The 26410-nt window shown below is 37.1% G+C and overlaps 1 protein-coding gene across 6 annotated transcripts in view; it reads right to left on the reverse strand.

Moving 5' to 3' along the window:
- The window catches only part of XRN1 (5'-3' exoribonuclease 1), a 102018-nt gene that overhangs the window by 7185 nt on the left and 68423 nt on the right, over positions 1–26410 (reverse strand). For 4 of the 6 annotated variants that reach the window (XM_032630214.1, XM_032630212.1, XM_032630210.1 and 1 more), the window contains 12 exons: positions 25442–25498; positions 25170–25302; positions 22539–22608; positions 19759–19966; positions 18129–18224; positions 11587–11689; positions 8585–8646; positions 6565–6687; positions 5990–6149; positions 3466–3647; positions 1509–1622; positions 1312–1414 (listed from right to left, as the gene is read on the reverse strand). In XM_032630214.1, coding sequence (XP_032486105.1) covers positions 1312–1414; positions 1509–1622; positions 3466–3647; positions 5990–6149; positions 6565–6687; positions 8585–8646; positions 11587–11689; positions 18129–18224; positions 19759–19966; positions 22539–22608; positions 25170–25302; positions 25442–25498 — 1411 coding nt within the window. The remainder of the gene's footprint in view (positions 1–1311; positions 1415–1508; positions 1623–3465; positions 3648–5989; positions 6150–6564; positions 6688–8584; positions 8647–11586; positions 11690–18128; positions 18225–19758; positions 19967–22538; positions 22609–25169; positions 25303–25441; positions 25499–26410) is intronic. The other 2 variants (XM_032630213.1, XM_032630211.1) reach the window with 1 other exon arrangement.

Below are 26410 nucleotides of genomic sequence, written 5' to 3' on the forward strand. Positions count from 1 at the left end.
GGAAAACAATCATTCCTTTTAGATAATATATTCTCATAAGACAAATCCTTTTTGAGAGAAGCTTGTGGGTAGACCTTTAGGTAACCTGCATGAACTAATTACTTAAAATTAATTGATATATAGTTGCTGAATTCATTTTTGAAAGTGAAAAAGCAGTTAAATTAGATTTTCCAGGTTATAGTGGACTTACTACCTTGAGCTATATGAAAACTTCAGATCCACTGTGTCATAAAAATTTTACGACTACACATTGTTTATACAGGCAAAGGAATGCCAGTGTAGTACAGTAACAAAACTGTGGGCTTTGTAATTAGATATATTTGCTTTTGAATGCTACTCCTGCTACTTAGTAACTTATGACCTTAGACAAATTGCATTTTTAAACAAATCAAAGTAAAGATAATTATACACATACATATCGTAATAAAAAGGGTTTTCAACATAATATAGCAGTCATCCGGTCCATCCCAGGTTTAACTGTTTTAGCTGTTTATTTCCAAACTGTTCAATAATTTGATTATACTGCTAGTTGATTTTTCAATTTTAGGCATTGTTAGACTTCCTGTTATGATAGATCAAAATTCAGTTCTTTCATACCACCTCTCACTACTTACCCTGTCCTCCCAATGTAAGTATATTACAATGTTTGTTTAAAATTATAAACAGTGTTTATGATATGTGACTGTATAAATATTATTACTGCAAAGCCAAGTAGGGTACTCTGATTATGTTTTTTTTTTTGTAAAACTTAAAAAAAAATTCTTTTAAGAGTAATTATCTTTTAAAAGCTCTTTAGTCTTCTATGTACCTATCCTTAATGTGAGAGAATATTAAGAAACATACATAGAGTAAGCTCAAAATCCCCTCTGCTCTTCATTTCCCTCATCACCAAGGGCAGTTTCTTTCAAATCCACAGCTTCTTATTCCCTTCATCTCTGTTTTTTCTTCCCACACCTCCCCCAACTCCCTACAACCAACCCCCGCGCCACCCCCCCCCCGCCCCCCCCCCCCCCCCGCCATCCCTGTGTTTTTGATGTCTACCTTAAACCCAAATTCATGCGTTGGCAGCTACTGGGCTGCCCAAAACGGAGAACGGTCCTACTCTCTCTAGCCACACTAGAGACTGTAGGAGGGCAAATGGTATTTAGATGAACCTGCAGGCTCTGGTTTCAGGCTTACTTCTCACAACTCCTTAAATTACCTAAACATTTAGGTAATTTTTTTTGTTTCCTCAAAATGATGCTTCTTAAAAGAACTTTCTAAAAACAATATAATTCAATAACGAATATTGAGAAGAGCAAAATACCTTACCAGTAGGTTGGGGAAAAACTGGAGGAATGGTTCCAGGTGGTACAGCAGGAGGATAACTTGGAAATATTGGTGGAGGCAAAGGGAAATTCACTCCTAAGGAGCCCTATGGAAGTATTTAAAAGTTATAAAACAATGCAACAAAAACATCCAGAGGGATTAATTAAAGAGTTAGTAGAGAATTCATGGACAGTTCTCACCAATTGTTGTAAAGCAAAAAGTGCAGCTTTTTCCTTGGCTTCATTTTCAGAATGGCACTGTGGCCCATGTACCAGTAAGCCATTAGATAATTTTACCTGGCAAACTGTCATTGTCTAAAAAAAAGAACATGAATGGTTATGAAGTTATCTGTCCAGGAAGTCGACCTCCTCCTCCAAAGCTTAGTTTAAACAAATGGAATAATTTCATCTAACATTTTGTAAAAAAAAATTTAAGAATTCAAAAAGGGACTATCAGCTTAAGTTCTGGTTTATGATGCAAAAACTTTACCATTGTTGCCTTATCTTTCAATGTTTACAAAGTTAAAATGATCTCTAAGCTAGCTGAAGGACCAACCATCATAATGTAAATGAAAGCCAGCAAAACTTTTTTCTTTATATCTCGGATCAGGAAACTAGGTTTTCTACTTGTTTTGTATGTAAGATTTTATTGGAACACAGCCAAGCCCACTCTTATGTATCACCTATGGCTGTTTTCATACTGGAATTGCAGAGGTGAGTAGTTGTGACAGAGATGATATGGCCCACAAAGCCTAAAATATTTACTATCTGGCCATTTATAGAAAATATCTGCTGACCCCTGCTTTCCACCATCCTTTACATAGCACATATTTCGCTAATATGAATTAACTGCTAAAATTTAAAAGACTCAGAGGTTCTGACTGATTTTATATTTACATTTAAATGATAACTCTTTACAGTATGCGCTTTTCTTTTATAAAAAAGATTTTTTAAAAATGTTACTTTTTCAAAAGGTAGCCATTTTTATGTAGTATTATTAGTTTAATCATGCTTTCTGCTTTAGGTGAGAATGTGTCAAGAATCTGGATGTAAAAAGGAGAAAACAGCCTTCCTGCTGTGGTTCTCAAGGTGCAGTGTGGGGATCCTGGAGGTCCCTGAGCCCCTTTCTGGGGATCCTTGAGGTTCAAACTATTTTTATTATAATATGAAAATGCTATTTGCCCTTTTCACTCTCATTTTTTCATAAGTATACAGAGAACAAAAAGTTCATTGATATAATTTCAGATTCTACATTGCCCTAACTTTTAAGAAAATACCATGTTTTAATGTAGTATCAAAGAATATCCACAGTTACATGAAAAGGCTATTAAAATTTTCTTCCTTTTTCCAACTATCTATTTGTGTGAGGCCAGATTTTCTTCATATAATTCAACCAAAACCACGTATTACAAGAGATTGATAGTAAGAAGCAGATATGAGAATCTAGCTTCTCTATTCAGCTAGAAGATGGATAAGGCTTGCAAAAATGTAGAGCAATGCGACTCTTCTCATTAAATGTTTTTCCAAGTCTTTTTTTTTTTTTTTTTTTTTTGCGGTACGCGGGCCTCTCACTGCTGTGGCCTCTCCCGTTGCGGAGCACAGGTTCCGGACGCGTAGGCTCAGCGGCCATGGCTCACGGGCCCAGCCGCTCCATGGCATGTGGGATCTTCCCGGACCGGGGCACGAACCCGTGTCCCCTGCATCGGCAGGCGGACTCTCAACCACTGTGCCACCAGGGAAGCCCTCAAAGTCATTTTTAATTAACAACATTAAAAATTTTTTTCAGTTTTAATTTTTAATTTGGTAAATATGGATATAACACAAGTAAACAAAAGTTCTTTGGGGTCCTCAAAAAAAAGATGGGGAGTTTCTGAGACCAAAAAGTTTGAAAACTGCTGCTGGAGACCAAGATCCCTAGCTCTATCAGTCTGAAGAATCTTGCGAGGCTACCTGCGGCCTAGGTTCCTCTACCAGTTTCTCTGAGGGGTCTGGTTATGCATAAATGGAAGACCCAGAGTGAGAGGTATTAATCTATGCTGCTCATAAAGTCAAAAAAATCAGCTCCACTATATTATTTCTAGCCAAAGATTTTCAGTCAATTTATTTAAGCTCAGTGTTCAATAAGTTATGTAAATGGAAGAACGGTAGTATACAATACCTGTGGTGTTCTCAGAAAGGAGAAATCTGGTTGTGGCATTCCAACAAGGGAACAAATTCGAGAAAGTTCAGTTACTGGTGTGGACACAGCAGGAATCTGGCTGGCAGCAGGCCAGCACACACTGTCCACAGACTGAACATTATGGTACTCACTAGCACTGTGAGGCTTGTTCATATAAGATGCTGCCAAAAAAGAGAAAAGGACATATCCACATTAAATGATATCTCAAACTATGCAATTATGGCAGGGCTTTACAGAATAGCAAGGAGGACATTGTTAAAAAGTGAGAAGAGGAATCTCCCATGAAGCAAATATAAGAACTATTTAGTTTTGCCTAAAATGACTAAATTCAATGAAGATTTTAGATGATTAATTACTCATATATAATTAAGACAAAGATTTAAAAATACAAGTAGATGACTGCCAAAAATTAGCATTGTGAGAGATTAATGACTACTTAGCTATTTACAGGCAAAATCTAAACATGCAAATGGCTTTCTTGAGCTGATTTACAATTAATTCTTAAGTTCTGAGGCTTTAGCTTCAGTCTTCTCAAAATTCCATCCTATTTTCTGAGACACATGGATGAATGTTTCTTTTGCTCTAAAATAATGCTTCTTAAAAGTTTTTCTGAAATTAAGTCTTTTAAGTGCCTTTATTATGATATAAAAATTCTGAAAGTTCACATTCTTTATAAACAACAAACTCAACAACAGAACAAAAAGCACACCCCAGTGAAGAATGAATCTAAACCTCTTACTGTTATAGATTAAAAAAAAAAAAAAGTGGGCTTCCCTGGTGGTGCAGTGGTTGGGAGTCCGCCTGCCGATGCAGGGGACACGGGTTCGTGCCCCGGTCCGGGAAGATGCCACATGCTGCAGAGCGGCTGGGCCCGTGAGCCATGGCCGCTGAGCCTGCGCGTCCAGAGCCTGTGCTCCGCAGCGGGATGAGGCTACAGCAGTGAGAGGCCCGCGTACCGCAGTTAAGTGGCTTGCCTGAAGTCACACATTAGTTTTGTTACATGAGCTGGATTCCGAGTTCTTGACTCTAAGGTAGATGATATTTTTTACTATACTGAAGTATAGTAAAAGTTACTTGTTTTTGACAGTGGGACCATATTTATCCAATATTGTTTTAAAATTTTATTTTGCTCTATTTCAAGAGCATATCTGTCCCTATGATAGATATTGTTTCCTGATAGTTACTGGAATTTAAAATTATTTATCCCAATACTCAGTGGAGTATAAATGAAGTTAGGCTCTGATTTTGATACTTAATAAACGCAGATTAGCTTATTTCAAAATGTTTTTTACCTCTCTGAGAAACTTCTGTCCCCAACCTACTTTTACATGAGTCATTTTTCCTGGTAGGCTTTTGCAGATAATTACAGTCAAAATATTAAAGTAGAGGGGATGCAGAAGGTAGGGGTAATGATGGACATCTACTGAAATCCAGCTATGTGCCAGATGTTATGCTATAGGCTTCTTAGACTTTAGGTAAGTGCCCACTTTCCAGTGTGTGTGCCTCCATTAATTATTTTAAATTGATTTTACAGCTTCTTCTATTTTTATGTTGGTCAAGTTATTTTAACGTAATACTAATATCAATTATTTGCACCTATGATGTGTCAGACACAGTGCTAACTGCTTTATATATGTCATACAATTATCACAACCGTCATTTGCAATGTTATTTTATAGATAAAAGAATTTATAGAAAAGTTAAGTAATGTATTTAAGTTACATAATCATTTTTAAATTACTGAGAAAAAGCTAAAATGTGAAAACCTTTCCAGGTTTGGGATCTCCAGAATGAATATCTGTAATAGTATAATTTAAGTAGTCACAAGGAGGGACTTCCCTGGTGGCACGGTGCTTAAGAATCCGCCTCCCAATGCAGTGGATGCCGGTTCGATCCCTGGTCAGGGAACTAGATCCCACATTCATGGAGCCTGCTGGTCGCAACTAAGGAACACACGTGCCACAAATAAGGAGCTGGCGAACCGCAACTAAGGAGCCCGCCTGCCACAATTAAGACCCGGTGCAACGAAAATAAATAATAAAATAAAATAAAATTAAATTAAAAAAATAAACTTATTAAAAAAAAGAAATATTGAAAAAACGCAGAAGACATTTAGGGACTACAGATCTATTGGTTACATAGTTACATTGTTATATAAATGACACAAGTATAAAATCGTACTCTTATTTGTTACTCTTTTTGCGGTATGTGGGCCTCTCACTGTTGTGGCCTCTCCCGTTGCGGAGCACAGGCTCCGGATGCGCAGGCTCAGCGGCCATGGCTCACGGGCCTAGCTGCTCCGCGGCATGTGGTATCTTCCCGGACCGGGGCATGAACCCGTGTCCCCTGCATTGGCAGGCAGACTCTCAACCTCTGTGCCACCAGGGAAGCCCATGTTACTCTTAATTATCCTTAATTATCTTTAAAAATCACATGATTAAAAAATAAATGAACTGGATTTTTGAAGTGATTGGTTATTAGTACTAGTACTTAGCTTACTTACTTAATTTCTTACTTTGTTTAGGCTGTGAGGAAGATCCATATTCATCTCTTCTATTGGAGGAAACAGTGACTTCATTACCAAATTGTTTCATCTCATTCTTATGGTCCACAGTGTCAGAGCCATCAATTTTTAGAATTTCTTTAAGCATCCGAGTTCCCTTCTATTTTGAAAATGATTGGTATGGAGATAGTAGGGATAAGGGAGAAAAGTTAAAAGCTACAGACCTTACTGATGTTTCTTTTAATAAGTTCCATTGTTAAAAATTAAGATGAAAACTACATTCAGATAGAGAATAAGGAAAATAAGAGTTGAAAAAAAATTCACATTCCCTGGCAAAGAAACAATACTTATCATTCTGCTTAACTTTTGACCAAATTGTCTAGTGGCAATGTTTGAAAAGCAAGGGAGCTATGGTGGCTAAATTGCCCAGGGCAGCCCGATCTTTCTCACAGGATGACAATAATAATGCCACACACCAGTCTACATAAGAGAAAGTGTTTTAACTGTTGCACAGGGTATGTGTGGCTAACAGTAATGAAATTACCATAGTGTACAAGCTCTTTCAAAATACGAACCATAGCAAATGACTGTGGTGACAAATGTTCTTCGCTTGGAGGCTCTTCATGATGAGATGACTGTACTTCATTTTCTTTGGAGATATTCAAGGATGCTAAGAAGTTCTCAATTCCAGGATTAGGCTAAAAGAATAAATATTTTGTGCATGAAGATGAAAGTACAAGGACACGAAAATAGCTGAGAGTTTTATGTACAAAAATGATCATTTAATTTTCACTCAATCTTCTTCCCAGGTGTTAAAGTTTGGGAAGAGAACTTGTATAAACCAGTCTTTTAGCTTATCAATGGCATTTGGATAACTAGTTTCAACCTTTCGGTTTTCTGAGACTTCTGCACTCTCATTTCTCTTCAAAAGCTTAACATTACATTTGGCAGGCCCTTCAAACGCCTGTTAAGAGAGTACGAATGAGTTTTTGTGCAAATAAAATTATAATTCCGACGTAACAGTATTCTAAATAAATTGCTGCAAACTTTTTAATGTGTTATTTTCTCTTTTATACCATGAGAAAAAAGGGGGCCCATAAACTTGATGAGGGAAAAAATTTCCATCTTTATTTTCATTAATTTCTAAATGAGACTTAGTATTCCCTTCAATTATGAATGTAGGCAATATAACACAATGGTGGTGATTCTAATGGTATTTCAATATTACTGGTTTTCTTTCAAATCTTATGTATTTTACTGTAGCATTAAAACTATTATTCTGAGAAAGAGTCCATAGGCTTCACCAAAGAGGTCCACGGCACAGAGTTTATGAACCCCTTCTCTAGAAGAAAGGAAATTATAGCATAAGAGTTGCAGAAAGAGATGACTCTGAAAGTCATGAAATTCAACCTTTTATTGGTATCTAAAAATTAACGGGCTGAGAACCTGTTATGTGCCAAGATATCTTCTAAGGTATCTCTTTTTTTTTTTTGCGGTACGCGGGCTTCTCACTGTTGTGGCCTCTCCCGTTGCGGAGCACAGGCTCCGGACGCGCAGGCTCAGCGGCCATGGCTCACGGGCCCAGCCGCTCCGCGGCATGTGGGATCTTCCCGGACCGGGGCACAAACCCGTGTCCCCTGCATCGGCAGGCAGACTCTCAACCACTGAGACATCAGGGAAGCCCTAAGGTATCTTTTATAAATGTAATATATTATAGCTTATAAGAGATCTAATTTTTAAGAACTTTGTGTTATATAATATGCATATAAAATGCACATAAGTGTACATAAATATTTTTAGACTTAAAATGTTTTTTGATTATAAAATATATACATACTCCTTATCAAACAACAAACTATATAAAATAAAACATAAATGATCTCAGTTTCCCCCATTAACCTAACTCCACAGAATTAACTGTTAACTTTGCCATGTTGGTCCATATACTTTCATTGAATATATAAACATACTTCTACATATTTTATATATATAATGTACGCACATATATTCATATATGTAGGTATGCTTGTATGTATTTATGTATATACAGACTATATATAATGAGAGACACAAGTGATATATTTTTATCTCCATTTTAAAGATGAAGAAATTGAGGCTGTGAGAAGTGTAGTGAACTGCTCAAGGCCACCCAGCTGTTAAATGGCAGGACCAGAACTTCAGGTCTCTCTAGTTCCAAATCCTGGACTCTAGCTGTACAACCTCCCATCCAAGTGACTGACAGGCTCAGCAACCCTCCTGTCATGCACTTTATGAATCTGGTTGAAAGGGCTGCAAAATTCAGTCAGATGCCACAGAGCCACCAACTACAATAAAAAGTGGGCTACTAGCATAGTGCAGGGAGATCAGCTCGGTGCTTTGTGACCACCTAGAGGGGTGGGATAGGGAGGGTGGGAGGGAGGGAGGGAGACGCAAGAGGGAAGAGATATGGGGACATTTGTATATGTATAACTGATTCACTTTGTTATAAAGCAGAAACTAACACACCATTGTAAAGCAATTATACTCCAATAAAGATGTTTAAAAAAAAATAAAAAAAAAAGTGGGCTACTAGAAATGTGATTTTAAGAAGCTTACCTGCCTATTTGATATTTTTTGTGACCGACTCTCAGTTTTAGGACTCTTACACTCTTCTTTAACTAGAGACAAGAAAACAGAAATTTTGTTAAATGAAATTTGCTGCACACCAATTAAATTTACCAAGTATTTACCATAGCAAGGCACTGTGTAAAAAATTCACAGAATTCCAAGGAGACAAAGGCCCTGATCTTGAGGAACTTATAATTTAGATGAGGGTGAGAAGAGAAACTCATAGATGACAACAATAAGGGAAAAAGAAAGGTGGCATCTAACTGAGCCTTGCAGGACGGCAGGTTTCCAAAGGGCAGAATAAGAGGCTAAGTACTCCAGCAAAGGAAATAATAGGAGAAAGATAAATAATAGTAGAAGTAGAAAGCAAGGAATATTTGTGGAACTAAAAACAGACCAGTTCTGCTGGAGGTTGAGGAGTATAATGCAGCTTAATTTAACTAGAGAAGCAGGCTGCAGCCACAATCTGCAAAGGACTGAAGACTACGGAATTACACTGGCAGGCAATAGGCACAATCACAGAAAGGTTTTGAGCTGGTAGGAATCTGATCAGAATTGTGCCTTAAGAAAATTATAATATGGCAGTGGCTTATTAGCTAGGTAGAAGGAGTAAGAGACCAAGTAGGAAGCTATTTTAGTATTCCTGTTAAGGGGAAATGACAGGAACAGAAAGAAAGTGAAAAGGTTGGATTAGAAGAGGAAGGAGGAAAGGGAAAAAAGAAGAAAACAAGGAAGGAAGAAAGGGAGGAAGAAGGGAGAGAGGGAGAGACAAAAGAGGAAAGAGGATGAGGAAAGAAGTAAGAGGGAGGGAAGGGATGGAATGAGAGAGGAAGGAAGGGACAAAGATGGGAAGGAAAGGGAAGAGAGGGAACAGAGAGGGGAAAAGAAAGGAAGAAAGGAAGGTAAGGAAGAATTCTTGCAAAAAGGAGGAAAATAAAAAGTGACACCACTGCTATTCAACACCGTACTGGTGGTTTTATCCGCAGCAGTTAGGCAAGAAAAATAAAAGGCATCCAGATTGTATAGGAAGAAGTAAAACTATCTCTATTTGCAGAAGCCAAAAAAATTAGGGCAAATAAATAAGTTCAACAAGGTGGGAGGATACAAGATCAATATACAAAAGTCAGTTTTATTTCTATAAGTAGTAATGAACAATCTCCCCCCCACCAAATTAAGAACACAGTTCCACTGACAATAGTATTACATAGAATAAAATACTTAGAAATAAATTTAACAAAAAAAGTTCAAGACTTGTACACTGAAAACTATAAGACATCACTGAAAGAAGTAGAAAGGCTTAATATTGCTAAATGACAGTACTACCCAAAGTGGTCTACAGATTCAATATGATCCCTATAAAAATTCCAGCTGCCATATTTTCAGAAATAGACAAGCTGATCCTAAAATTCATATGGCAATGCAAGAGACCAGAACAGACAAAATAATCTTGAAAAAGAAAAACAATGTTGGAGGATTCAAACTTCCCGATTTCAAAACTGATAACAAAGCTATGGTAATGAAGATGGTGTGTTGTTCCAAAAAGATGTCATATAGATAGGTGAAATGGAATTGACAAACTAGAAATAAACCCATACATCTATGGTCAACTGATTTCTGACAAGGGTGCCAAGACAATTCAATGGAGTGCAAAGAGAATTCTATGGGGAAAGAACTGTCTTTTAGCAAATAGTTCTGGGACAACTAGATATCTACATGCAAAAGAGTGAATACAGACCCCTACCTCATACCATGTATATACTTATTCAAAAATGAAAAAAGGACCTAAATGTTAGAGCTAAAACTATAACACTCTTAGAAGAAAACATAGGTGTAAATTTGTGTGACCTTGAATTAGGCAATGGTTTCTTAGATGATACCTAAAGCATTAGCAAACAAAGAAAAAGTAGAAAAAAACAGATAAATCGGACTTGATGAAAATTAAATACTTTTGTACTTCAAGGACACTGTATAAAAAGTTAAAAGACAACCCAGAGAATGAGAGCATATATTTGCAAATCAAATATCTGCTCAGCATATAGGATATAGAATATAAAAAGAAGTCTTACAACTCAAGAATAAAAAGATAACCCAATTTTAAAATGAGCAAAGGATATGAATATATATTTCTCCAAGAAGATATACAAACAGCCAATAAGCACATGAAAAAATGTTCAACACTATTAGTCATTAATGAATTACAAATGAAAACCACAAGGAGACTCCAGTTTACATTCACTAGGATGGCTATAATAAAAAAGATGGATAATAACAAGTGTTATAGAGGATGTAAAGAAATTGGATCCTCATATATTGCTGGTGGGAATGTAAAATGGTACAGCTACTTTGGAAAACAGTTTGGTAGTTCCACAAAAAGTTAAGCATAGAGTTAACACATGACTCAATTATTCCATTCATTCATATATACCCAAGAGAACTGCAAACATATGTTCACACAAAAACTTGTACATAAACATCCACAGCAGCATTATTTATTACAGCCCAAAGGTGGAAACAATCCAAATGTCCATCAATGGATGAATGGATAAACAAAATGTAGTATTCATACTACAGAATACTGTTCAGCTGTAAAAAGGAATGAAGTACTGATACATGCTACAACATGGATGAACCTTGAAAAGACTATGCCAAGTGAAAGGAGCCAGTCTCAAAGGTCCCATATTTTATGGTTCTGTTTACATGAAATATCCAGAATAGGTCAATCCACAGAGGCAGAAGTAAATTAGTGGTTGCCAGGGCTAGGGGAATCACTACTAACAAGTATGGTATTTCTTTTTGGGGAGATGAAATTGTTCTAAATTTAGACAGTGGCACTGGTTGTACAACTTTGTGAAAACACCAAAAAACACTGATTGTATACTTTAAAAGGATGAATTTTATCATGTATGAATTATAACTCAATAAAGCTATTAATTACAAAAATAAAAGGAAGCAGTTAGCACCACAAGTATACTTTCTAACTCATAACTTACATTTTCTGTGAGGCTCATGTTTTCTTTGCTTAACACTGTTCTCATTAAAGCCAGATTTGTGATGTTGAGTTACTTGACTTATTTCTTGAGGTAGAACTGCACCCTGAAAATTAAAATTCTTATAAATGATTTAAACAAACTCTTAATATTAAAACTACTTGTCTTCCTCAATGCTTAATAAATACTTTATTATTTTTATAAAAGTTATAGAGCTCACTAGAAAAAGATTTAAGGAATGCAGAAAAGTATAGAGAATTTAAGAAAACCACTCAAATTCCACCGCCCACAAAATAACCATTAACATTACGATCACCGCTCCAGACGTTTCTCTATGCATTAGTTAGATAGTAAGGTACACAGAAAACAATCATTTTACAAAAATGCTTTCAATAGAAATAATTCAATCTAATTTTGTTTGAAGTTAATACAGAAACTAAAGATTAAACTTTAGGTGAATGTTTCTTCATAACAGAAATATCAGCCTCTAAAGATCCCTCTAGATTTGCTTCAGAATAATCCTATCTCTGGGGTATGTGGGGATAGGAAATGAATAGGTATCATGGAAGAAACAGAACTGGACATGTTCAAGGTAAAGGATGGGTACATGTAGATTTATTATACTATTTTCTTGACTTCGTGATTTAAAAAATTTCCATCAGAGTTTTAAAAAATTCATCATTCCTGTCCCTATGTTATAAAAGTTGAGGATATTATTAGCCCTTTCACATCCTTTCCCCTAATATCTGATTTTTATTAATTAATATTTATAATGTCAAGGTTTTCAAATGCTGGAAGACTATTACTACTACCAGATAGCAAGACTGATTATAAAGCTGCTGTAATCGAGACAGTGCACGAATGGACAAAATTAGCAAAATGACATGAGTAAGTTTCATATAAAGATCACAGCAGACCCTTTTGCTTTCTGATAGGGAGAAGAGACCTGAAGGCAAAAAGAGACAGATAACTTGCCACAGCTGAAGTGGGAAGGGGAAGCAGAAGTAGGGGCTGGAGATGTTCAATACAAATTAATCACTTTACAATGATTACACAATTTTGCTTTTGGTGGGCCCTATTTAATTTTTTCTGAGCACAGACAAATGAACACTGGGTACATGTGGGCTCTTTACTAGGGCTCTTTACTCTTCTTTAAAAAAAAGGGCCAAGAGATTTCCATCCACATAGCACAATGGCTTGTGGGGGACTCTGACTCTAAAGAAGGGAATTAGAACAGCAGGTTCAATAAATTGGTGTGAACGAATACTGTGTGTTTACTATGTGCCAGGCATGGTTAAGATGTACTTTGCATGCATTATCTTAACATCATTATAATTATGCTATAATCATAAAAATGCTATGGTGTATTTTGATTCCACGTTATAGAGGAGTAAACTGAGGCTCAAAGTGATAATGTAATTGGTTACAGAACTAAATAGGAGAGCTGATATCTGAGCTCTAACTCTAAAACCCATGTTCACAGTACCATTTCAGAGAAAAAGTGCCCTAAGTTTAATTAGAAAGAAAATATCCTACTTTTAAGTATGTTTTTTTGAGTTCTTCTGTTTGATGTCTACATAAAGCTATTTGTGTCAGTCACATTGTCATATTCTGCCAATAAAGACTTGAATGTTCTTTTAAACACTTAAAAAAAAATAAATTTATTTATTTATTTTTGGCTGTGTTGGGTCTTTGTTGCTGGGCATGGGCTTTCTCTAGTTGCGGCGAGCGGGGGCTACTCTTTGTTACGGTGAGTGGGCTTCTCATCGCGGTGGCTTCTCTTGTGGCGAAGCACAGGCTCTAGGCGCGTGGGCTTCAGTAGTTGTGACACACGGGCTCAGTAGTTGTGGCTCGCGGGCTCTAGAGCGCAGGCTCAGTAGTTGTGGCGCACAGGCTTAGTTGCTCTGCGGCATGTGGGACCTTCCCAGACCAGGGCTCGAACCCGTGTCCCCTGAGTTGGCAGGTGGATTCTTAACCACTGCGCCACCAGAAGCCCTTAAAGACTTTTTGAAAGAGCAGTTTTAGGTTCACACCAATACTGAGAGGAAGGTACAGAGATTTCCCCTATACCTCCCGCCCCACACATGCATAGCCTTCCCCATTATCAACATCCCCACTGGAGTGGTGCATTTGTGACAACTGATGAACCTACAATGACATATAATTGTTACCCCAAGTCCTTATTTTACATTGGGTTCACTCTTGGTGTTGTATATTCTATGGGTTTGGACAAGTGCATAACGACATATATCCATCACTATAGTATCATACAGAGCATATTCAATGCTCTAAAAATCTTCTGTGCTCCACCAATTCATCTCTCCCATTCCCAATAATCTCTGGCAACCACTGATATTTTTACTGACTCTATAGTTTTGCCTTTTCCAGAAGCATGAATACCTTTTTTTATAAAAAAAAATCATGTTGAGTTCTCTATAATTTGCTTATCAGATGAATTCCAGGCTGCTTATTAAGGCTTCATGGATATAAGTGTTATATGTGGTGGCTCATAATTCTTAGAATATACAAGAGATAAAACATGGGGGTGTTCAGCTGATATAAATAATGAAATAGCACCTAATAATAAGAGATGCATACAGAAGATTCTAAGGAAATATAATATCAAGTGTGGCATTCCATCTCAAGGAAATTGGTGGTCACAGCTAGTAGACTTTTCGGCAGTGAGAGAGGAAAGGGCATCCTAAGTGGAAGGAACAATGCAAACACATAATCTGAAATGGAAATTACCTGTTTATGGGAAAGGGAAAGTTAGGAGACCAATCTGATTAGAACAGACCATTTTACCAAATAGTTGACATACTTTATATAAGAACTAGGCAGAGTTGGATTATAGAAGGCCTAAATATTAGTTTGAGTTGAGGTTGAATTCCACTAGTATTAAACAGGAAGCCCTATACATTCTAGAGTATTTGAACAACACTATTTGAGGGCTGGAAAAGACCTCAGAGTTCATCTAAGTCCAAGCCTTAATTTTATACACGAGGCCACAGAAGCCCAGGGAAATCAGATTTGTGCAACTTGAGGCACAAAACCTGATTTCCTGATTCTGAGTCTAATACCAGATTTATCTTCACTACACTGCCACAGGGTATAAACTGAGTTCAAAAGCAGGAGTCCTTATTAATTATTAGATACGTTGCTCAATTATGCCATGATTGAGCAACACTGGTGAAAGGCTCTTTAGGAAAGATTAGGCAGGAAGTACTATGTAAGAAGGACTAGAAAGGAAAGACGTAAGAAGCAGGAAGCACAGATAGGAGGTTAATCTAGGGCTGGGATGACAATTTAAGGTCCAGTTGTAAAAACTGAGAAGGGGTAAAAAGATTTGGGGACTCAATGCAAAAAATGTTAGAGAGAAGGAGCAAAAATTTTTGACTTCATGCTTTTCAGATTATATGCTTGAGTAAATGGTTGTGTTAGAAAATAAGGATAAGAGAAGAGGCTTTAGATGAGGTCAGTTGTAAGATATCCTGAAGTTGAGGTGATGGCAGAGCATCCATCTATACCTGTATTCTAGAAAGTTGGAGATATTGGGTTAGATCTTGATTGAGAGGTTGGAATTAGAGACATAGATTAAGTGTTAATTAGCAGAGAAGAAAGACCCAAAGTCACCAGTCAAGGAATAAGGCAAAAGGGAAAAGAAAACTGTTGCGTTCTAGGGGACAGCCCCCAGTGAAAGGCTGGAAGAACAGAGGTTAACAAAGAGCCTGAACAAATAGGGAAAGGAAAGAGGAGAGACTCGGGGTAATGTTTTCTCTTAGAGCAAAACTCCTTGAAAGAATTACCCATATTTGCTGCCTCCAATTTCTCTCTTCCTCTTTTCTCTTAAACCCACTCAAATCAGTATTTCGCTCCTATCACTTAACTGAAACTGTTCTCGTCAAGGTTCCCAATGGCCTTCGTGTGCTAAATCCTGTGCATAGTCAATTCTCAGTTTTCATCTTAATTGATCCATCAGCAGCGTTTGACACAGTTGATTACTCTGTTCTCTTGACATCTGTTCTTCACGTGGCATCTAGAAACCACCCTTCCCTGGTTTTCTTCCCGTCACCAGCCATTCCTTCTCAGTCTCCTTTGTTAGTTCCACCTAGTCTCACTGACTCTTGAAGGATGGAATGCTCTAAGGCTAAGTTGTTGAACTTTTTTCTATCTATCCACTTTCTTGGATATAGATAAATAGATATAGATATATACACATATATGCACACACACATATGCATATATACACACATATATGTATATGTGTGGGTGTATATACATATATATGTATATAATGATTCCCAAATTTCTCTCTCCAGCCTGGACAACATTGATGACCTTCAGACTCAATGTCCAACTCTACATCTCCACTCAAATATCTAACTCCAATAACTCTTCTTAAATGTTTAGTATACATCTCAAACTTACCAAAATTGAACTCCTGATCTTCCCCCACAAACCTACCAGATCTGCAGTCATTCCCATTTCAGTTAATAGCCCCTCTATCCAGACCTTAAGAGTCACGTCCTTTAATACATTCTTTCTCTTTTACCCGCCTATCCAATTCATCATCAGCTGGAAATCCCTTCCAAATATGTTTAGAATTTGACCACTTTTCACAGGATCCTACTACCCTGGTCCAAGTCAATATCAACTCTATCTTGATGATTTCAGTAGTCTCTGAACTAGTCTCTGTTTCCACCTTGGTTCCTCTACGTTCTATTCTCAAGATAACAGGCAGAGTGATCCTATTAAAATATAAGTCAAATCATGTCACTCTGCTGTGCAAAACCCTCTGCTGATTCCCTATCTCACTGAGTAAAAAGCCAATGTCCTTATAATGGTCCAGGAGGTCCTACATAGTATCAATCTCTTACCTCTCTAATTACATTTCCTACAACTCACCCTACTGATTCAGCCAAATGGTCTCCTCATCCTTGTGTATGCCAGGGGTCACCACCCCCAACAGGGCCTTTGACTTTGTCTTGAATACTCTCCCCTCAGGTATCTGTATATCCACTCCTCATTTCGTTCAAATCTTTGCTCAAATGTTACCTGAACATTCCACTTAAAACTGCAGGGCATTTCCCTGGTGGTGCAGTGGTTAAGACTCCACACTCCCAAGGCAGGGGGCCCGGGTTCGATCCCTGGTCAGGGAACCAGATCCCACATGCATGCTGCAACTTAGAGTTCTCATGCCACAACTAAGGAGTCCATGTGCTGCAACTAAGAAGCCAGTAAATCGCAACTAAGGAGCTGATGAGCTGCAACTAAGGAGCCCACCTGCTGCAACTAAGGAGCTGATGAGCTGCAACTAAGGAGCCTGCCTGCTACAACCAAGACCCAGCACAACCAAAATTAAAAAAAAAACCCAAACCAGAAAACAAATCAACAAAGCAAAAAACCAAAAACAACCCCCCCCTAAAAAACCAATAACAAGAAAACAAAAACAAAAACCCTGCAAAACCTTGCCTTCCCCCTCCCCAAAATTCCCTATCCTGCTTCCCTGCAATTTTTCTCAAACTTATATTATCATCTAATATACCATTTTTTTTGGTCTTATTTATTGTCCTTTCCTCCCTACAGTACTAACTGTATGAGAGCCAGGATTTTTGTTTTGTTTGCAGCTATATTCTCAGTGCATAGAACAATGCCTGGCACATGGTAGGCACTTAATAAATACATGTTGAATGAATGATAAAAAAGCACTCTTGAGGAATTAGCCATATTAAATAAATAAGAGAGGAAAAGAGGGTTAAAAAATCTGGTTATGGATTACATTTATGTAGAAAGATTTATGAATGATCTAAGGAAAACTTAAAAGAGCATATTGGCAGAAGTGACCTGTGCGTTGTAACTCTCACTTTTTTTTTTTTACTTTGTTTAGATTATTTTTCCCACTTTATTATTATTTATTTAAAAACTGAAGTACAGTTGACTTACAGTGTTGTTGTCACTCTCATGTTTCATGTTTACTTTACGAACATTCCCTTTGCTATTTTCCCCTCCCTAGCACTGATGATGCCACCATCATGGGAGGACATTAGAATAAATGAGGCCCTCATGGTGCAGGCTACTGGTTTATAAACCTGAGAGGACATTCCTTTTTGACCTAAGCTGAGAAGTTAGGTTAGTAATTAGCAAAAAATGTAGTAGGAATTCATTCCTTTTCTTTTTCCTTTTTTTTTGTGCCTGAGTCTACTCTTTTAGCCGAATTTCTTTCCTTTTCTTAAATTCTATCAAGGAACGTGAATTTGCTCATTCACATCTAAGACAACCAACTGCCAGCATAAAGCTATATATTCAAGTGGAAGTGAGTAAGTTAATGAGTGCCATTCAAGCCTTTATTAAAAAGAAAAATTGTCTACATTCTTATTCATTAGTCCAAAAACACATGTAGCCTAAGAGAACTATGAAAATTCAAGATCAAAGTGTTATTTCTATTTTATGAGATTTCAGGAGGAAAATTAATCACTGTATACCTAAAATAGAAATATAAAATAAATTTTAAAAATTTAAATGTCCATCAAGCAAGGTATACTAACCTTCTCTTGTAGAGGTGGCTGAAAGTGTTGAACCTTTCCAGATCCCTGTAAGGATTGCCAAATGTTGCAAAATTCATCATCATCTTTAGCAGGTACCTGGGAAAGTACAAAAAACTTCTTAAGGAAAACTGAAACATGAAAAAATAAAGATTCAGACTAAAAATCAAATAATTTACTTATTAAAGCTATTTAGCAGTAGACAGGATATTTAAATTTCATTATCTGTTATCTTAGTTCTTTTTTTCTGGAGCTCTGTATAGTAACCATAAAAGTATACTGCTGGAGTGAAAATGTTCTTCTACAGATGTAATTGGTTATTAAAAAATATTTAAAGCATAACAAATGCTATAAAAGATTATACTGAATCAATATCCCACCAAAAGATTTTTTTTTGGTCTTCCAGTGTACTGGCATATTATCTTATTCAAGCTAACATTTAATAATATTTATTTAAAAAATTTTTGGGACTTCCCTAGTGGCTCAGTGGTTAAGAATCCACCTCCAATGCAGGGGACACAGGTTCAATCACCGGTCCAGGGAGATCCCACATGCCGTGGAGCAACCAAACCCGTGCACCACAACTACCGAGCCTGTGTTCTAGAGCCCATGCACTGCAACTATTGAGCCCACACGCCACAACTACTGAAGCCCGCATGTTCTAGGGCCCACGTGCTGTAACTACTGAAGCCCGTGCACCTAGAGCCTGTGCTCCACAACAAGAAAAGCCACTGCAATGAGAAGGCTGTGCACCACTACAAAGTAGCCCCCGCTCGCTGCAACTAGAGAAAGCCTGCGTGCAGCAATGAAGATCCAATGCAGCCAAAGATAAATAAAATTTAAAAAAAATTAAAAAATTTTTTATCTTACACAAAAATAATCTGATTTAAAAAATCAGCTATTACTTATGGAGAACTGATTTCATGCAAATTAAAAATCTAGAAAAATATGCAACAAAATTTGACAGTGGTTACCTATGAGATTTGAGAGGATTTTTGCTTGTTTCCTTTGTTATCATCTACTTATCTGTTTTCTAATTAGTCTATAATAAACATGTGCTATTTGGATTAAAAAGTTTGGCTAAATGTAAAACAGATAGCTAGTGGGAAACAGCTGCATAGCACAGGGAGATCAGCTCAGTGCTCTGTGACCACCTAGAGGCATGGGATAGGGAGGGTGGGAGGGAGGCTCAAGAGGGAGGGGATATGGGGATATATGGGGATATATATAGCTGATTCACTTTGTTATACAGCAGCAACTAACACAACAATGTAAAGCAATTATACTCCAATAAAGATGTTTAAAAACAAACCAAAACAAACAAAACAAAAAGTTTGGTTAAAATTTGGGGCCATGGAATTAAAGTTAAGTATCTCACACAAAACAATTCAAGTTTTGCCCTCAGGAAGATGAAATAAAGGAAATCACTCATGAGTTATATGGTGGGAATTTGAAAATTGCTTTTGATAAACATGATATAGTCCTCTCCCTTACCTTTCAAATTAATGTCATTTTGTAGGAGATAATATAGGACATTTGGGTGATATAAGACAAAATAAGTGTTAGTCTACCAAGTAAATATACAGAGAGAAAACAGATATTTTCAAGATCATTATTTAAATAAAAGTCTTACTTGAGTAGGAACAAAAAGTGATTGAGGGGAATGGTTCAGACCTCCCAAATGCCCAGATGAAATTGATGAACTTGAGCTATAGTGATTCACAGCTGGCTGTGGTTTCACAATGGCTGTCAACTTCTGATTTCCTGTTTCAGAGCGACTCCCATGAGAAAGGTTCACCAAGGCACTTGTTGGCAGTCGATAACCTCTACCAGGTGAGCACCTAAAGGTAAAAAGTTTTATCAGGGTCAGAGGAAATTAATACTAAAGGGAGCTAAAAGAATCAAATAATTTTGGGGTGGACACTCCGTAATCCTAATTAAGAAATATTACTTTTAAATTCAGTAGAGGAACTTGAAATCATAGAAAGAGCTCAATTTATAAGATTTCTGAAAAGTTTCCGAAAATGTTCTAGAGGTATAGTTGTATGTGTAGAGGTGTGTGTGTGTTAGTTTGTCCTCAGAAGGCTTGCAACATAATAGCTGAGTTAACCAAAAATTCATGAATTAAATGTCAAACTTCTTTAAAAGGTTATGAAGCTACCCTGTGTGGAGCTAGTGTGGCTCTACCTATGCAACAGGGCAAATGTTAGCTTTGATCACTTTTGTCTCCTGATCAATTGTTGAGTCCAGCTCTTTTTATCCTCATCTTCCCATCTTAATGTTCCAGAACTGGGAAGGCTAAGAGACAAGTATTTGCGATTTCCTTCCTTCCCGGCCTTGATAAAAGTGTTTAGATATTAAAATAAGCCTTCTCTGGTCAAAAGTTTTCAACTCTATCACCTCTTCAGAAAGTAATTTTCTTATATTCTGAGATCATGGGGAAGTAGAATTCCTTCATGAGAAATCTTTGTAAGATTTCTAGAAAATATTTTTGTGAGAACTATAGTTTAAGATTCTGCATTATAGAAATGAATATATGGCAGGCATGTAATCTTTTACACAGCTCTCAGTCAGTCAAGAAATCCGGTGTCTCTACGTAGGAGAGGAAAAAAAAAACCCTGAGAAAAAAGTTAATCATCTTAAAAATATATTTCAAAGTTATTTTGCCTGAAGTTATTGGTAATCAAACATTTTCATGAAAAATAAAATCAGATATGGGATCCAGACCCTGCTGCTGCATTTAAGAGTGCAGACAGTAGGGCTTCCCTGGTGGCGCAGTGGTTGAGAGTCCACCTGCTGATGCAGGTCACGCGGGTTCGTGCCCTGGTCCGGGAGGATCCCACATGCTGCAGAGCGGCTGGGCCCGTGAGCCATGGCCGTTGAGCCTGCGTGTCTGGAGCCTGTGCTCCGCAACGGGAGAGGCCGCAGCAGTGAGAGGCCCACGTACCATTAAAAAAAAAAAAAAAAAAAAAAAAAAAAAAAAGAGTGCAGACAGTAAAGTCTTTGGGTAATAGGCACATTCAAGTTGAAAAACAATAATAGTATTCTGAATGTGATCACTACTTGTAAGGACTGAAGATTGTGATTTTATGCAAATAGGCTAAATAATAGTAATTAATTTTTTATTTTAATTACCACTAATCAAAACAGAGGAGAAAAAGAAACTAAGCTAACTTCAGTTCAGTTTTCCAGTTGGTGTTTAGAAGGGAGAAAGGAAAACTGGAAAGGATTTCATTTAACCCTCACAATCACCTAGTGAAGTGCACATCTTCATTATAGATGAGGAAATTGAGGGTCAGAATGCTTTTAACTAACCTACCTAAGGTAACACAAAGGTTAAGTGAAAGAGCCCACACTTTCTAATATTCCATGGCACCTCTCATTCTAACATGATCTTTTTCCTATAATTTTAAACTTTCTTTCTATTAATGCTCCCCAAAATAGATTTGAACAAGTCTCCGCCATGTTAAATTAAAAACAAACAATCCAATCCTCTTCCTTTAAACCTCCTCACCCCCAGTTATCTTTTCTCCCCTTCATGGTCAAACTTCTCAAGGGTCAGCTCAGTTTCTTGCCTCCCTTGTTGCACCTGCCATTCACTCCTCAAACCAACCCAATCTAGCTTGAGCACCCACAACTCCACTAAAACAAATGACAAAGACTAAAAATGTCACTCAATTCAAAGAACATTTCTATTCCTCAAGTTATTTAACCATAAAAAAAATGCAAATCTGATCATGTCACATTTCTGATTTTGATGGCTTCACATTGCTTTAATGATAAAGACCATGATACCAAGATCCTTAGCATGTCCTGAAAGTGGCTTACCAGTTCCTGCAGTGTGGTCCTTGCTCTTCTCCCTTACTCTAATCTTACACAGTTGCTGAAGTTGACACACCTGCGTTCTTTTAGTTTTTAAATGAGTGAAAATGTCCTCTGTTGCATATGCTATTCTTTCTTCCTGACCACTTGTCACTCTTCCTCCAGTTACCTATTCTTCATGTCCCATTTTAAACGTCACTGCTTAAAGCCTTTCTAGAACTCTCAGGACAGATCACACTCTTACAGACACCTGAAATACTTCTTCCCAGCACTTGTCACATTTTAATTAAACAATTAATATTGTAGTAAGTTAATTATTGGGTTGGCCAAAAAGTTCATTCGGGTTTTTGGTACCATCTTACCAAAAACCCGAGCGAACTTTTTGGCCAACTCAATGTATCCCCCCCTACTAAAATGAAAGCTCCATGAGGGTAAAAACCATGTCTGTCTTATTCACTGTTACACTCCTGGTAGCAAGTATGATGTCTTGTACATACTAGGAACTGAAATTGTGGACAAATAAACAAGTAATGTAGTTATTGGCCACATGGGCATATTTACAAAGTATAATTATCATCTGGAAATACAAACCTTATTGTTAAACCTCCAGGAAATTCTTCATCAAATAACACTTCAAATAGTACATCAGCTTCTCTATTAGCTGTTTAAAAAAGAGAGAGACTGAAAAATCATACGATAAAAGAAAAATCAGCATGTAAGCTTTTGGGGTATAAGAAGCACTACAACTATCAGTACAGAGAGTGAATGAAAAGAAAATAAGCTCACAGAGTAAAATAATACTATTTTAAATTAGATGCTGTGAGAATTAATTATATTTTTCTCTCTGTTTTGGTGTACGTTGGAAATTATTCATAAAAAGAGAGTTAATAAGAGATAACTTTGGAATTTGCGGTTTAGAAGGTCTTACAATCAGATAAAGGAAATGAAGATTTGAAGACATGGCAGTAATGAAAGGAACAGAATGGAGAGAACGGATATACTACTAGATAGAACTGGCAGGAGTTTGTGACCTGTGTAGACAAAAAGAACAGAGATGTCAAAGACTACTCCAAAGTTCTGGCTGAGATGACTTGGTAGATAATGGATGGCATGACTGAGACATGAGACACGTGAGAAAGACTGTGGTGCAATAAACTTAAGGAGGAACAGAAAAGAATAAATTTTGGCAGAGAGGATGATGGGATATAACTGGAAAGTTTAAATTTACTAAAATGCCAAGATAAAGTGAAATAATTAACTATAATAATATTTGAATTCTAAGCTCAAATTAATAAGTCTATCACATAACTTCACAATTGACTGTCTCTCTCTCTCTCTCTCTCTCTCCCCATCTCTATCCCCACCCCTTTCCATGCTATTGGTTCTGTTTCTCAGGAGAACGCTAATACCATACCTGATACTATGTTAGGGGTTGGGGGATGTTTCCCTCATTCTTGGTCCCTCATTGCCCAAATGAAACCAGGCCTGCAGAGCTTACTCATTCTCCCCCATCTGGCTGTACCTTTCACCTGACACTTTTACCTAAAATCTAAACCCAAGAAAGTGGGGCTCAATGGGAGGCAGGAGTTTCTCCTCTGAAGGCTTAAGGTCCACTTTCTAAGTTCCTGTTTCCCGTCTGAGGGAGAAACCACTTACTCAAAAGATTATTGACAAGAGGATTGTTCACCCCCTTTAGTGGAGATGACAATGGAGATGAGGTTATCAGCTGAAGGCAGTAAGACAAATATTTCCCTTTATATTCCATGTCCATGGCAGACATGGTTAATCAATGACAGAGCTTTTTCCACTCAGAGTAGATGTAGCTTTAAAATTTTTGTCAAGACAAAATTCCAAGTGGTCACTACTACTGACAGGGGTTGTCAGAAGAAAGGAAACTTCTATGTTATCAGAGTCCTAAGGCTTTTTCAGGACAATCTAATTAGAGTACAATCCAATAAGCTCAACATTTGAACTGCCAATGCCTAAGGCTGAACAGATAGCAGCAGGAGGGTTGCTTCATTGCACCCATCTGACCCTTAACATACTTAGCCTGGGCTTAACCTACTTAACCTTCCCGCCTCCATTTTCAGCACCAGAAATGTATCCAAAAAAATTCAAAGAAAAATCAGGGAAGAAAATTCTCTTTTTAGAGGCAGACCCCAAGAAGATGTGCAAATGTGGAGAACCACTGCTCAAAGTTAGAAAAGAAACAGGGCACAGAGTTCAAATCCCAGCTCTGCCACTTATTTGTGTAAATTCGGGCAAGTCACATAAACTCTTAGGCGAGGAAATAATATCTCCCTCTCAGGTGGTTGGGAGGGTTAAATGTAAAGTGTAAAAGTGCTGGGCACACTGTTGGCAATAAATAAGCAGCTCTCTTAGGCTCATGGCCTGTCTGCTCTTCCTTCTTTCTGGCAGTGAGACCAAGGCTGAGTGCCTGGGATATGGAGGGACAGTGCTGCCAGCGCTCTGACCTCTAGGTACCTGATTTGCTGCTTCATGTTGGGTTGACTTTTTTTGGAATCTATGCTGCAAAGCTACTCGCTCCAGGCATCCCTTTGAGGTATTTTTAGATCCTTAGCTAATTCTTCCCTTTTCTTTCCATACTCTCATTTTTCTTTCTTTTTCTTTTTTTGTAAAAAACATATAAAATTTATCATTGTAACCATTTTTAAATGTATAGTATTGTAGTGTTAACTATATGCACATTGTTATACAACAGCTTGGTAGGTCTGTTTTACATACAATATCTAGTTGTATTCATAAAATTCAAATAAATATGCAAATCTTTTAACCACAAATAAGCTGAAGCACCATGTTTGTTTATTTCTCCACAGATACCAAGAGATTACAATGACAATTAAGGTAAAGCCCTGAACAAGGTTAGATGAAGCCCGATGAAATGTTTGTCTTAGTTTCATGAAAACACAAGTATGTATTCTAAGGTTTTAGATAATTTTAATGTGCTACACATAAGCTACCAAATTTTCAGCAGCCATTCCTCAAATTCCCCACGTTTTAATCACTTCCCAGATGATTACACAAGATAAGAAGAATTTTCTCTGAAAACCTAAAGCTGGAAAAAACTTAACTAAAACATAAAAGGATTTAGTGTTTTTCCTGATTTATAGTTGCTTACTGCTTACGTATAAGACACACAAGTTTGTGTTTCACTCTACAATATAAACGCAGCTGGAGACACGTCAAATATTGAGTTATTACCCCCTTTAATTCCTATGATGGTGCCCCGAAGGCCAACTGGAACGGAAAAGTTCTCTCTCACATTTACAACTCGGTCAAAGAGACGAAACTCTGCATCCCGATCAGGAATGACTCCATGTTGCTGTTCTAAAGGCTGAAGAGAAGAAAGATTTAATTATTATTATTAACTCTAATTTTAAGACGTTTTTCTACTAATGTATTGAAAACATTTTGTTCCTTCTATACTTTCAAAGCAAAAACAACAACTTTGAATTCTCTGACAGGAAACTTACTCTGTATAGCAAATGGGGCTTCACTGTCACTCGAACCTTCTTATTATTCTTTCTTTGCTGAGGAAAGAAGAATTTGAAAATATTAAAATTATTTTTCAGTATGTGGACATGCCTGAATGTTAAAAAGCCAAAAGAAATGAGTAATTTTAAGATTTGTGAATTTCTTTAGATGCAAGCAAGGATGAATAAATAAATTCTTACATTTTTTAAAGTAAAATTTTTTTGTTGATATATAAGACATATAGAAAAATGCAAACTTATAAGTATAAAATCTGACGAATTTTTATAGTATAAGCATATGTATGTATATCCACACTCAGTTCAAGAAACAGAACACTACTAAGCACAACATAAAAGAACTTGAAAAAAGAAATTAAAAATAGGGAACCCTTGTATTGTCTTCCAGTTACTACCCCTCCCCAATGTAACCTTATTTCTAACACTAAAGATTATACGTGTCAGTTTTGAACTTTATGTAAATGCTATCCTATTCAAATGCCTTTTTATCCTAAGAAGAATTGTATATAATGGTCAATAAAGATTAATAGTAAAGGAAAAACAGGTATAAAGTATTGATCTATGTCAATACTTTGGGTTTTGTGGCTACTTATAAAAATTAAGGTAACATTGATACAAAGTCCTTGCTTTTGGAAACTGGCTTTGGTGTTTAAATTTTTGACTATCTAAAAATGCCAGAAGAAGAGTTTTCTCCTCTATTTGCTACTTGTTAATTCTGTGACCTCACACTTAAGCACCAGCTTCCTTCAATCTGTAAGATGGAAATAATATTACCTGTTCTACCTAATAAAAATGTGAGAATAGGAGTCAAGATGGCAGTGTGGGAAGATGCCAAGTTAGCATCGCCCCACAACTAGGGTGCCTGCCGGCCGCTGGTGGGGGACCCTGACGCCCAAGGTGGGGGAACTCAGGGGGGAGGAGAAGTGGAGGCCTGACAGGATGGGTGCCCCT

The sequence above is a fragment of the Phocoena sinus genome, chromosome 4, assembly GCF_008692025.1.
Source record: "Phocoena sinus isolate mPhoSin1 chromosome 4, mPhoSin1.pri, whole genome shotgun sequence".
Classification (NCBI taxonomy): Eukaryota; Metazoa; Chordata; class Mammalia; order Artiodactyla; family Phocoenidae; genus Phocoena; species Phocoena sinus.